Source organism: Podarcis erhardii (assembly GCF_964252035.2).
Source record: "Podarcis erhardii genome assembly, chromosome: 8".
NCBI classification, from domain to species: Eukaryota; Metazoa; Chordata; class Lepidosauria; order Squamata; family Lacertidae; genus Podarcis; species Podarcis erhardii.
Window position 1 is genome coordinate 88,889,869 of NC_138499.1, and position 13,845 is coordinate 88,903,713.

Genomic DNA, 13,845 nt, shown 5'->3' on the forward strand with positions numbered 1-13,845 from the left:
GTGGCAACAGCCTGGCAACAGTGGCACAATAATCAGCGGATTGTGAGACCTTGCCACAGCAGTGGGAGGTGGTTGCAGAAGTGGTAGCAGCCTGTGAGGTATTGTTGCAGAGGCGGCCTGCAAGCCTTTGTGATGGCAGTGGCAGAAGAGGGGACAGCCTGCCTCGGCAAGCCCTCGTAGGCTGCTGCTATTTATGCTGCTGCAATGAGGCCTCGCAGACTGCCGCCGATACTACTGGATTGCTGTAGCAATGCTAATTTTGTCACTACCACCACCTGCCTTTGCTACGAGGTTTCGCAGACTGCCGCTTCTGCGGCAGCTTCTCACTGTCACAGTGAGGCCACTCCCGATGCTCTGAGGCTTCACAAATTGCTGTTGCTATTGCTGCTGCTTCTCTCCATTGCGGTGAGGCTTCTCAGGCCACTGCTGCTGCTGCCACCACTGCTGCTGCCACCACACGACCTCACAGGGCGCCGCTGCTCCTGTGAATACCAAAAGGCCTCACAGGCTGCTGTTGCTCTTGCTACCGCCATGGTGAGGCCTCACGTGCCATCATTGCTTGTGCCTCTGCTGCCAGGGTGCCGCCGCAATAACATAGCCTTGCAGGCCACTGCTTCTGTCACCTCCTCCTGCCAGCTTCGCAAAATGGCCTCGTAGGCTGCTGTGGCTTTTGCCACCACCTTCCACTGCTGCAGCAACCACTGTTTCTGCCACCGCCACGCCACCGCCATTTCTGCTGCCCAGCAAGCCTGCTGTCAGTCCCAGATTATTTGACTTCACTATAACTCCTCACATTTGCTAGCTAAGCCCAGAGGCAAAAGTCCTGTTTGGATGCATTTTGGCTTGCCTGCTGATGAAAGTGACTGTGTGGCAATTGATAATATTGTCACTTATCAGTTTTAGACCCTTAAGTAGTAGCAGTTGCCTGTTCGTCTCTGCATAGTTCCATCCTTATTGTTGTGATATATTGATATATTGTGATGTATTTTGGATGCATATTGGCTTCCTGCTGATGAAAGTGGCTGTGTGGTGATTAATAATATTGTCAATTACCTGTTTTAGACCCCTAAATAGTAGCCATCTCCAGTATGTTACCCTGCTCACCTCTGCATAATTCCATCCTTATTTCAGACATTGCGATGTTTAGCTGGTGATATATTGCAGTGTTTTGCTGGTGATATATTGCGATGTTGAAAACCAGATATCGCCCAGCCTTCCCACACATTGTAATTTGTGATATATTGCCAGCTCATACATTATGAAACAGTTATGTGAACTTCAAAGTGGTTTTGGACGACATATTGATAGCGTTGCCATTGTGCTGTCTATTACTATTACAACTGATATATTAAATATGCATTTAGTTGGGGGGCGGGTGTGTGTGATAGGTCCTCAGTTCACTGAGAACTTTCACTCTTAGGTCATATAGTTAACAATTAACAGCTCTGTAGTAGTTTACCCTCCACAGCAATAAATGGTGTTAAGCTTCCTCCCTACCTACTGTTGCTGTGTAGGACAAACTTTCTCTGCTTGTTGAATGAAGGGAGGTGGCCTGGTGAATGCTTGGCTAGCTAAGCAAATGTCAATGAATGAGTCAGGCCAGCTGTTTTACTGGAGAGGAACAGAAATGCTACAGAGGGATGATGTAGCAGAGGCCATATACCCTAGCTGCTTAGTTCTTGGAGAATTATTTTTACTTTCAGTGTAATCGTATTACTGTTGATTAATTTGATACTGTTACCTGATACATTTTTGACTGTTGATCCATAGGTTGTAAGTCATGAGTGGGCACCCTTTTTTGAAGTTGGACACATTCCCTCAAGGGAAAATGGTTCAGAGCTGGACACCTGAATTGGAAGGAGCTGGAGCTGGGAATGGGCAGGGCCAAAGCCAAAAGTGGTTGCCTGTTCTCTGCTCCCCAGCTTCTCCCGTTCATCGACCAATCAATTTATCCACCCTTTCTTTCTCAGACACACAAGCATGTGCTTCATCCATACATTCTGTCTTACATTTGCTTTATCTCACTCTGTTGTCACCCATCTTTATATATGCCTGGTTTTTAAAACTTCACTGCATTGCCCCAATTGCTCATTCTGTCACTTATTCTTGATTTCTTTTCTCAGCCCCCCCATACATGCTTTCCAAGACTTTTTCTGTGTGATTCTACAGCATGTACTTGCCACTGACTTTGACCTGTGATGCCAGACCATAGCATGCCAGATAGAGTGTCAAGTAGACACTATGTGGTGCACTCTGTGGTTGGTCCTCTGAGCATAGCTGCCAGAACAGATGCTTTGAAGCAGCTCTGGTATCTGCTGTCACAAGGCAGACTATAGAGCACACCATATTGATGATAAATGTTGTTAAGCCATAGAGGAAAGTTATTCAAAAATGCAGACAGAGGGAGGTGTGGAAAGGTGTAGATGGCTGGGGAAGATCACATAAGATCACGTAAGTATTTTTGTTGGCAGGAAAAAATCAGTGGTGGCAGCAGGTGAAATTGGAAGGGCTGTAGGGGTGGGGAACCCTTTTCTGTTGAGAACTGCATTCCCTGTAGCGGTAATCGATAGGACAGTAGAAGGGACCAGAGCAACTCCCTATTGCACATGCATGCTCCCACTCCTGAGCTCCTAGTCATCTTCAAGAGATGGGAACAAGTGGGGCAACCCAGCAAGATAGGCGGGGTATTATTATTACTGTTATTTTTAAATTGCGATTATTATTGTTGCTTATGGTTCCTCTCCTCTACTGGAAGCTTTTGCTTCCTTTTCTTGACAGTCCTTGCAGCCAGGGATAAATTCCCTATCCATTCAATAGTTGGCTGAATCTGGTCAGGGGAGGTGAACTGAGGAGATAGTAGACACAGCTTCTTAGTAAAAGGTTCATAGAATCTTTGATCTTAAAGTTGGAAAAGACCCCAAGGGTCATCTAGTCCAACCCCCTGAAATGCAGATATCCCAACTAAAGCATCCATGACAGAAGACCATCCAACCGCTGCTTAAAACCTCCAATGAAGGAGAGTCCACCACCTCCCAAAGGAGTCTGTTGCCCTGTCTAACAGCTGTTACTTTCAGAAAGTTTTTCCTGATGCTTAGTTAGAATCTCCGTTCTTGTAACTTGAAGCCATTAGTTCAGGTCCTACCCTCCAGAGCAGGAGAAAACAAGCTTGCTCCATCTTCCATGTGACAGCCCTTGAGATATTTGATGATGGCTAATATATCTCCTCTTAGTCTCTTATTCAGGCTGAACATACCCAACTCCCTCAACCTGTCCTCATAAGGCTTGGTTTACAGACTCTTGATCATCTTGGTAACAACAGCAACAACAACAACAACAACAACAATTTATTTATTCTCCTGCCCATCAGGCTAGGTTTCCCCAGGCACTCTGGGCTGCTCCCAACAGAATATTAAAAGCACAATAAAACATCAAATATTAAAAACTTCCCTAAACAGGGCTGCCTTCAGATGTCTTCTAAAAATTGGATAGTTGTTTATTTCCTTGACATCTGATGGGAGAGCGTTCCACAGAGAGGTTGCAACTACTCAAAAGGCCATCTTCCTGGTTCCCTGTAACCTCACCTCTTGCAATGAGGGAACTGTCAGAAGACCCTTGGCGCTGGACCTCAGTGTCCAGGCAGAATGATGGGGGTGGAGATGCTCCTTCTGGGCCGAGGCTGTTTAGGGCTTTAAACAGCAGCACCAACACTTTGAATTGTGCTCGGAAACGTACTGGGAGCCAATGTAAGTTTTTCAGTACCAGTGCTATATGGTCTTGGAGGCCATTCCCAGTCACCAGTCTAGCTGCCGCATTCTCCTTGGTCTCCAATCTGTTAGGGTTATCTTGATTCCTGATTCTGTCTTCTGCAGCATTAGCTATCCCTCCCAGTTTGATTTTATCTGCAGATTTGTTAAGCATCCCCTCAATTCCTTTTTTCAAGTCGTTTATAAAGATGGTGAACAACAACTGGCCTGACATAGAACCCTGCTGCACCCCAGTTGTCACCCCCCCAATGGTGAGGAATCAATAATGAGCACTTTTTGGGTTTGGTCAAACAGCTGCAAATCCACCTAACAGTTACCTCACCCAGCCCACATTTTACTAGCTTTTTTGCAATAATGGGGTACTTTGTCAAAAGCCTTACTGAAAGTGAGATACACTACATCCATAGCATTCCCCTAATCCACCAAGCTTGTAACTTTGTCAAAAAAGAAATGAGATTTGTCTAGCATGATCTGTTTTTGAGAAATCCATGCTGGGTTTACTGCATGTATACTTTACAACTACACTGAAACTCTGTGTGAAGTCAGTCATTGATAGTTTTACTAACTCTAGCTGCATTTATGCTGTTGCTTTCCATATCAGGCTTTTACAGAACTTCAAGCCAAGGTCATTGATACCCAGCAAAAAGTGAAACTGGCAGATCTGCAAATAGAGCAACTGAACAGGACGAAAAAGCACGCACATCTTACTGATACAGAGATTATGACTTTGGCTGATGAAACCCGAATGTATGAAGGTGTAGGAAGAATGTAAGTAAATGTCTCACTGGTTCCCTTTCAGAAGGACTTGGCTACTAGTAACTCCCTGAAAACCTTTTGGGTACTTTTAATACTGCTCCAACCACTTCTGAAAATCTGTTTTGCCATATTTTCACAGCTGAACCAGGTTGGGGAATGCCACTGTTTACCTAACCCTGATTAGACTAAATCCAAACTGAATGAAAACATTTTAGGCCTCAGGTAAACTTAAATCAGAACTGAGTGGAAACATTTACTGGTGTGACTCTCTGGTTATATCTGCCAAAATATACTTGCCAGGGTAAACATGATATAGTTTCAGCCGTAGGCTTCTGATGTGCAAGGACTCTCACTAACATGTAGTGTTCTGTGGCTGAAATATGAGATATGAATAGAGAGAACTTTGATTTGTCTTCATAGGTTCTGAAGATTCTGAATTAATTCTTCACAGCATTAAAAATATGCTAAACATTTGTATATTGGAAGTGCTTATGCCACACTCTGAAGTACAGTCTTGAAAATTGAATGTTAGGAAACTTCAGATATGTTGATGAGGGGAAATCTTAAATAATCTCTATTTCTAAACTTTATAAATGTATTGTTTATGTAATGATCTCATAAAATCTTCATTGAAAACAGACTAATAGCCATGTGATGTGTAGTTGCAAATTGGAACCTTAGTGCCCGATTTTCCTGCCATAATGATAAGACTGGCTTTATGTGCAGTGCTATTCCTGGAGAGAGCCTGTAGTTCATTGAACCCAGCAGAGTGGGAACTGGTGGTAGTGGGAATGGTAAGGATGTGGGGAGGGAGGTGCAAGAGCAAGCTGGCTGATAGATAAGAATGGGTTCTAGCCAGCTAAGTCGTACTCAGAGTAGACTCATTGAAATCAATAAACAATTTATTTCAATTTAAACAATTTATTTCAATTTATCAATAAACAATTTATTTCAATTTAAATAAATTTATTTCAGTGGGTCTACTAATTGGAGTTAGTTGGATATAGTCTAGTGGAAATTAGGGGTGAGTATTGTAACTTAATTGGTGATAGAAAGAATTTTGCTAGGCTCTTAAATGGATGATTATAGAATTACTTGGAATTTTGCTTCTCTCATTTGGGGTGAAAAGTGGGTTGTTTTGGTTTCTAAAAACTGCTTCTGTTATCCCTTTGGAGTCCCTTTTTGATATATTTGATGGTAAGTATGCTCAGATTTGGAGAGTTAAAAATCTTATTGCAAATCGATAAACAGCAGTACTGGAAAAGGAGAGAATTCCCGATGTGAAGTCTGGTGAAAATGAAGTTGATAGAGTTTCAGAATGTGGGGAAATTGTTTTATGTCTTATAGAGGGTTTCGGATTCTCTACCCCAATTTGCTACCTTTCAGTGAACTAGAAATGTGCCAAGTTTAATTTTCCTGGGTGGTGTTCCTGAATTTTGGGGTGATCATTGCTCTCTTTCCCACTTACCCTGTGGCAACATTTTTGTGTCCGTGGAGCACTAGTACAGCAACCCAATGACTAATTTTGCAGCAGTGCAGATAATGAGGCTGAGCTTAAGTGGCACCTGTGTAAACCTTGTTCCATGACTGGAATTCTAGCTGCAGGTCTTACAGTCTGCCCTGTGCACAACAGATTATAGGACTGACTCCCCATAACTGAACAGTTCCATCCAGTGAAAAAGCTTTTTATTTCAGTTTTAACGTCTCAAGATAAGAAATTCCATGAGCTTTACAATGTGTGGAATATAAGTATTCCGACAAGTTCTTTTAATTATCTGTGTGCTCAGATGGTGTAAAGGGAAACATCTGCAAAGATTCAGACAGGACCACTGTGCATTTTGAACTTTCATCATACTTCTCAAAGTAAAATGTTGACGTCAGTTCACAAATAGCTTAAGCAGCAGAACTAGACATTGGTGTGGATGAGTGTATCAGGCTACATAACAAGTCTTTCAAAAGAATATGAACTCACAGAATTAAAATGTACTGGCAAGATGCCAGAAGCCTGCACTATCTTCTGAGCAATGGATACTAGTTGCTTATAGTATGCACCAATTCATCATTCCCCACCATGCACTGCTAGCTTTCTTTGTATAAATAGTGTTGTTCTTGTCAATACTTTTTAGGGCTGCATGCCTAAAAACCTGTATTTTGGATGCATTATTTTATATAGATATTGGCTTGAATTTTTAAAAATTCACAGAAGGGAAGTTTCCTGTCTTTGCCTGTTTCTCTGCAGCCACATTTAACCCTCAAAAATTCTCTCTGTAGGGTTAGTGGATCCTTCTGAACAATGTGGGATTGGACACTTCTGAGGGAGTGAGGAATTGACAACAAATAGATGGAGGTCCACCCAATTTAGGCTGATCTTTCCCTCTGCCTGCATTCCACCCCACATTGTCCAGGAACCACCTGTGACTTTACAAAGAGATCTTGATGGTGGGTTGTAGTTGCAGTAGAGGCAGGAGTAAGAAATTTTATTACTGTGAACTTTCTCAAGTTTACTTAATCTAGGATTCAAGCCTTCCCCAATCTTGTGCTCTCCAGATGTTTTGTGTTGCAGCTCAGTGGGCAGTGGGCAGGGATGTAGCCTAAAACATCCGAAGAGCAACAGTTTGGGAAAGATTGGTGCATATTGTGAAGAAGATGGTTTTAGATGAATCACCACCATGCATATTGTGATGGACGGCTGAGTCAGGCCAGAGTCTAATTCTAATTAATTCTTAGACTCTCTAAGTCTAATTAGAGAGTCTAATTCTCATAGCCTCAGAATTCCACCAGAGTGCTGGGGCCTCTCCCTGATTGGTTACCAAGACAGCTAGCGGGAGGGGTGACGGCACTTTGAGGGGGAATTAAAAGGCTTGGTTTCTGAGAGAGGATTCAGAGATTCTTTAAGAGAGTGCAGGAGGGAGTTGGTTCTGGTCTGTGTGTTTAACATCCACTCGGAGGGAAATATCTACAGCTAGAGAAAGGAGTCTCTGAGCTTAGGTTGTTTAGTGTTTAGTGCAGGGGTCAGCAACCTTTTTCAGCCATGGGCCGGTCCACTGTCCCTCAGACCATGTGGTGGGCCAGACTATATTTTTTTTTTGGGGGGGGGGGGGAAATGAACAAATTCCTATGCCCCACAAATAACCCAGAGATACATTTTAAATAAAAGGACACATTCTACTCATGTAAAAGCACCAGGCAGGCCCCACAAATAACCCAGAGATGCATTTTAAATAAAATGTCACATTCTACTCATGTAAAAACACGCTGATACCCGGACCGTCCGTGGGCCGGATTAAGAAGGCGATTGGGCTGCATCTGGCCCCCGGGCCTTAGGTTGCATAGCCCTGGTTTAGTGTCTTGGGAGAGTATTCAGACAGGAGTTAACTGGAGGGCTGAGTTGGAGCCAGGAGAAGTAGAAGCTGTGAGGAGGATACAGACTACTTGGGTCACACAGGAGGAGAGAGATCTTCTAGATAGAGAAGAATCCCAAGCCAGTTAAGAGGGGTGTGGTGATCCCCTGTGTCTGTTATACTGCTAGAAGTATTTCAAACTGTGATTGATAAAAGGTTGGAAAACTGACAGAAAGTACCACCTTGTTTAAGAACCAAAGTATTAAGCTGTAACACCCATGCAACAACTACGTTAAGAAACTGAAGTGAAATAACTTGAAATAAGCTAAGCATTTACCAACTAGTCTAGAAACCTGTAACACCAAACTGAAGAGTAATAACTGAAAACAAGCAACTGAAGTTTAAAAGAAGCTGTGTGTTTACTACCCTTTGTGAAGCTTGTAACATCCATTTTCATATAATCATTAATAAGTTAACTGTTTTCTGAAAGAACTTTTATCTCCTGACAAATCATTGGTTTTACCAACATTGTTCTGTATAATAAACCTTTCTTATTTGTTCAACTCATGCAAAAACACTAGATATCCTGTGTTGGTTATAGAGTATATGGGGTCTATGGAGGGGGGTTCGCATCTTCGCATCATTCTGGTGGCAGAGGGGGGATCAGCTGCACATATAGAGTAATGTAGGTCAGATTGGCTATCAAGATATAGCCATCAAGGGGAACAGTCTTGTTGGTACATAAGAAGTGACTTAGGAGAGATTGACTTCAGGTGTAGCTTGCCATCTATATTTTCCATTGTTGTCTTATAGACTTCTTCTTTGGCAATCACTCGTAGGTGAATAAGATTGTCTTCCATGAACACAGTCTTAACAGTGTGTTTGTAAGTGACTGTGGAGGCCAATTCTGGATTCACATGTCCTTCCACAGTGGGGGCATAGGTTTCTGGGCAGGAGTTGATCATGGTGAGGGTTTGCCAAACGTGCCTTTCTCTTAGCACGTTTCTCCCTGTCGTCCTGAGTTTGACATCTTCAAAGTCCATGACACCTTTGGTAAAGGCTGTTCTCCATGTTTCACAAGCATACAGTAAAGTTGGTAGCACAATAGCTTTGTAAACAAGCATTTTGGTTTCCCTGCGAATGTCCTGGTCGTCAAACACTCTACACTTCAACCGAGAGAAAGCTGCACTCCCAGAGTTCAGGCGATGCTGGATTTCAGCATCTGTGTCAGCTATTGTGGAAAGATAACTGCCCAGATAGGAGAAGTGACTGACACTTTTCCAACGTTACACCATTGAGTTGGATTTGTAGTGCTGCAGAGGGGTTGTTTGGGGCTTGTTATAGAATCATAGTGACAGAAGGAACCTTGGAGGTCATTATTCCAATGCCTTCTCAATGCAGGATTCTTTTTCTAAAGCGAGGAAGGATGCACCCACAGCATTCCTGACAAATGGCTTTTCAGTCTCTACTTCAATACAGCCAATGAAGGAAAGCCCACCACTTCCTGATGCAGTCTGGTTCATTGTTGATTATCTCTTAGTGTGAGGGTTAGGGTTAGGGTTAAATTAAAACCTTCTTTCTTGCAACTTCCACCTACTGGTTCTAGTCCTGCCACTGAAACAGTGAAGAACATGCCTGCTCCATCTTCTGTGAGAAAGCCCTTTAGATATTTTAAGACCATCATGTTCTTCTCTGGGCTAAACATACCCAGTTCTTTCAATCACATTGGATTGCATTAGCTAATCAAGCAGCCACATAGTTCTGCTGACTCATTCAACTTATGGTCAGTTAAAACACTTAGATCCTTTTCATATGCACAGTGAGCCCACAACTCAAATGTAATCTACTTCTGCAATCATGACCTTAGGCACATGACTGCTATATAAATAAATAAATGGGGAAAACCCATTTAAGCACTTACTGGGCTCTGGGAAGGTTGCTTCAGGTCTCTGGAAGCATGCCAGGGTCCTTGTGTTACCTTCCCAGAGCCCAGTAAGCAAGGCTGAGGGCAAAGTCTGCCCCAGAAAGGTAAGGATGGTTGTTCAGGGCAGGGGGTGGTTGCAGAGGTTTGTGGCTTTACAGGATTTTGCCTTTGTGCATGGACCCCTGGAACTGAACCATTGTGTAAGTGGTTGGCCCACTGTATTGCTTCCAAGCCAGGTCTCTCACATCTCACACTCGTGCCTCTGATTCAGAATCAAACAGAAGAACAAAGGTCACTTCTGTTATCAACTGACAGGCCTTATGATTAACAGTGGAGGCCCTGTTAGTGGGCTGCCTTGCGTTGGATGAAAGATTGGCAACCTTGAAATCAACTAACTGCGAGGATATATGCTGGTGATTTAAGTTCTGCCTGCACAGAGACATTGGACTGTATTTGCCACCTTAGGGGTAATTGCAAAGCTTACAAGCTCAGCATCCGGAACAGGACCTTGGAGAGCTCCTAGTGATGCTGCCCTGTTGGGGTTTCTTCCCTCATCACAACATGGACAATTGTTGCCACCACAAGGGCCTGGAACCACCAGAAGTTTCCAATCTTGTTTAAGGAGAAGTGCTTTTTAGTGTTATTCCTGTTATTAGTATCCATCTAATATTTAACCCTTGTTAAAAATGAGATGATTTTTAAATATTATGCAATCAGTTGTGAAATGCAACGATCCTGCATCTCCCCCAAATATTTGCAGTTAAGAAAAATCGCCTGTAGTTTAGCGATGAAGTATGGCCGTTGCTGAGAATAACAGTTTGAAAGTTTATTGTTGAATGTTCATACACAAAAACTATTGAGCAAGTTATACAGAATGCTCATTGATAAAAAATATTTCAGCAAACACCTGTAAATAAAATGGAAAAAAGATTTGAGACATGAGGTATCACTAGACATAAGGAAATGGTTATGGCAATTTGTTTAACAAGCTATTAATATAAATTTGAAAGGAATCTTTTATTAAAAAATATTAAATGTATAATTGCATCAAAGGGGAGCAAATAATATAATATGGAGTTTTAAGACAATTAATATTGATATGTATCATATTTTGTCCTCTCCTAAAAGAACCTTTGGGGCAGCTATATTAAAAGAAAGTGAAACTGTAACTGGAGGTGAAATACTGGCATACCGATTAGTTACATTATTTGGTTATGGTAAAGATTTAGTTGTATTGGATGATAGAGAAATGGTATCTTTTAACAGCTATCTGCATAATGGTTTGTCATCATTGAAAATAAACGGAGTATGCCATTAGATCAGGCATAGGCAAACTCGGCCCTCCAGATGTTTTGGGACTACATCTCTTATCATCCCTAGCTAACAGGACCAGTGGGCAGGGATGATGGGAATTGTAGTCCCAAAACATCTGGAGGGCCGAGTTTGCCTATGCCTGCATTAGATTATTGAACGTTAAGGGTTTGGGAGATAGTTAGGGTGAAGGAAGATAGACACCCCAGTGGGAAAGGGCTGTAGCTTAATGGCGGAGGATCTGCCTTGTATGCAGAAGGTCCCAGGTCCAATTGCCACCATCTCCAGGTAACAATCATGGAGATCTGCTGCCCACCAGTATAGACCATACTGAACTAGGTGGACATCATGTGAGACCTATTCCTCTTCAGTCATATTTTTATTGAAAGGTTTAGTGTTTTTATCATGCGCTGGTGTTACCAAGATACAAGAAAATGTTGAACTATACATATTATTAGAAACAAATGTAAATGTAAGAGTATTATGGATTGATTTCATACTAAATACTTTTAAATGCTAAATAAATTAACACATTTAATGAATTAACACATTACATAAATAAATAAATAAATAAATGTAAAAATGGGAGGCAGGCGATGTGGGATTCACATGAGAAAAGAAAGGGGCTAGAGGCAAAGTGCTGCAAGGGAAGGGGCTGTATGATCCTACAGGCCTTTGTTGCTCACGTAGCCACAGTTAGAAGATGTGTGCCAGCACAAGCCCTGGCAGAGGCAACAAGCCTACGAAGGCTAAACTATGCTTTAGTTTGGTGTTTGTTGCATGAAAGGATACTGGAAACGAAGGTAGAAAGGAAGTGGAAGTTTTGATGCATTAATTCTGTTTTGATGCTGGGATGCATCTTGTTATAATGCAGCTTTAGTCTTGAATTTTCAAATATTTTTTTACATGTTCTGTAAAGTGTAAATTGAACCCCTTTATAAATGGATATTCATAAGGTTTGCCTTCCCCCTAATTCTGCCCTGGTAGTGTTTCAGAGCCAAACCCTTTCTTCCTTTGTCAATGCCATGTTATTTCAAGCACTTTCATAGAGGTGCTCCACAATATTTTTTAAGACATTGAACAATGGTATAAATCTACCCTCTAGTTAAGTGTCTGGCAATGCAAGAAGTCCCATTTGGAAGCTGTATGGTTATTTCTGTTTACTTAAGTAATATAATATGTTGGAGCTCTAGATCAGCCTTGCCCCCTGGCAAGTTAATGGAAATATTAGATGTAAGGCAAATTACGTTCCATACCTTCAGAACAGGTATCTCCTGGAAAAAACCTGCCTGCCCCTATGCCTTTTACAAGAAGTTTAACAGGTGATATCCTCCCCTCATCACTGTGCCTTCATGCTGGTGAAAGCTTCAACTGGCAAATTTCTGCATGCCCCACTGCTGTAAAGGTAAAGGAGCAAGATCAGTGGGAAAAGGTGGCAACAGTAGAGGCAGGTATGCACCTGTCTGCTCAACTTTTCAGTGTCTGTGTATCAGTAGTAAACTGAGCAAAAGTTCTCCTTTCTGGCAGGTCATATCACATTTCTAGGGTGTTGTACAACAAGGTTCCTAGGACAATCTTGTCCTAATCAGTTTATTACATAACTAATTGATGCATGACTGCTGATGTGCAGGTAATTTTGGACCCGGAAGAAGGTGGATTGGGGATGGGTGGGCTTATGCATGTTCCACTGACACGCATGGAGGCAAAGAATTCAGCCCCAGCACAAATAGGGGTGGTGGTGTCTCTAGTTTCAACTGTGTGAATGCGGTGGATCTCAGCCCACTGTTCTTGGCAGCTCTTGGTAAAATGGTGTTAAAATAAAAGCATTAAAATATGGAAAGCAGACATCACAATAAGACAACCTGCAATAAAAGTAAAGTGTCATAAACCACCAAAATATGCAACAGCACCAGTACTAGAGAGCCAAAAATGATTCAGTTGAATATTGGGGGGTTGTGGACTTTCTGTCATTGATCCTTTGGTTGAGATTCCTGCATTGCAGAAGGTTTGGCTAAATGACCCTTGGGTCCCTTCTAACGATACAATCCTGTGATTTTATGATTCTATGCTATCCCCAAGGTCTATCCCCAAGGAAAGAAGAAGAGAGGCAAATCTTGGGAGGTTACTATCGCCAGCATCAAGCCTGAAGGGTGTAGACTGTTGGGTACCCATGGTGAGGCTTGCATAATGCCTTTAATTATGAGGAAAATCTTGGAGGGAAAAATAGGGAGCGGTTGTTTTTCATGGTGTTACAAATGGCAAGGGAGGACTGGATGATCATCAGGGATTATGGAAAACGTAGTTCAGCAACATCTGGCAGTCCTGCTGTAGAGAATATCCAGAAGCCTTTTCCAGTAGAGGTTCATGAGACAAGCTGACTTTATGCTTTGAATGGAAGACAAGCCTGTCAATGTAGAATTCAGTGTCCTTTTCATTAAGATTTTATTTGGTTATTTACAGCACCAAATTATGAATGCTGAATATACTGCCATATTCTTTTCTCTTTCTTTCACACTTTGTAGGTTTATCCTTCAGTCCAAAGGAGTAATTCATAGCCAACTCTTAGACAAACAAAAAATAGCGGAAGAGAAAATTAAGGAATTAGAGGTAAGTTTGGGGTTGGTAAAACGGCAGCTATTTATTGCATTTTTTATTTTCTGTTTTATACTGCCTTTTGTCCCAACGCAGACTTAACTTACACCTGCTTGCTTTATGCCAATAAGGATTGCTCCCTTATTGTCTCAACGGA

The 13,845-nt window shown here is 42.1% G+C and overlaps 1 protein-coding gene across 1 annotated transcript in view; it reads left to right on the forward strand.

The window, feature by feature from the left end:
• Nucleotides 1-13,845, forward strand: part of PFDN1 (prefoldin subunit 1) — a 29,059-nt gene that overhangs the window by 1,502 nt on the left and 13,712 nt on the right. The window contains exons 2-3 of the mRNA XM_081872924.1: nt 4,366-4,532; nt 13,619-13,703. Coding sequence (XP_081729050.1) covers nt 4,366-4,532; nt 13,619-13,703 — 252 coding nt within the window. The remainder of the gene's footprint in view (nt 1-4,365; nt 4,533-13,618; nt 13,704-13,845) is intronic.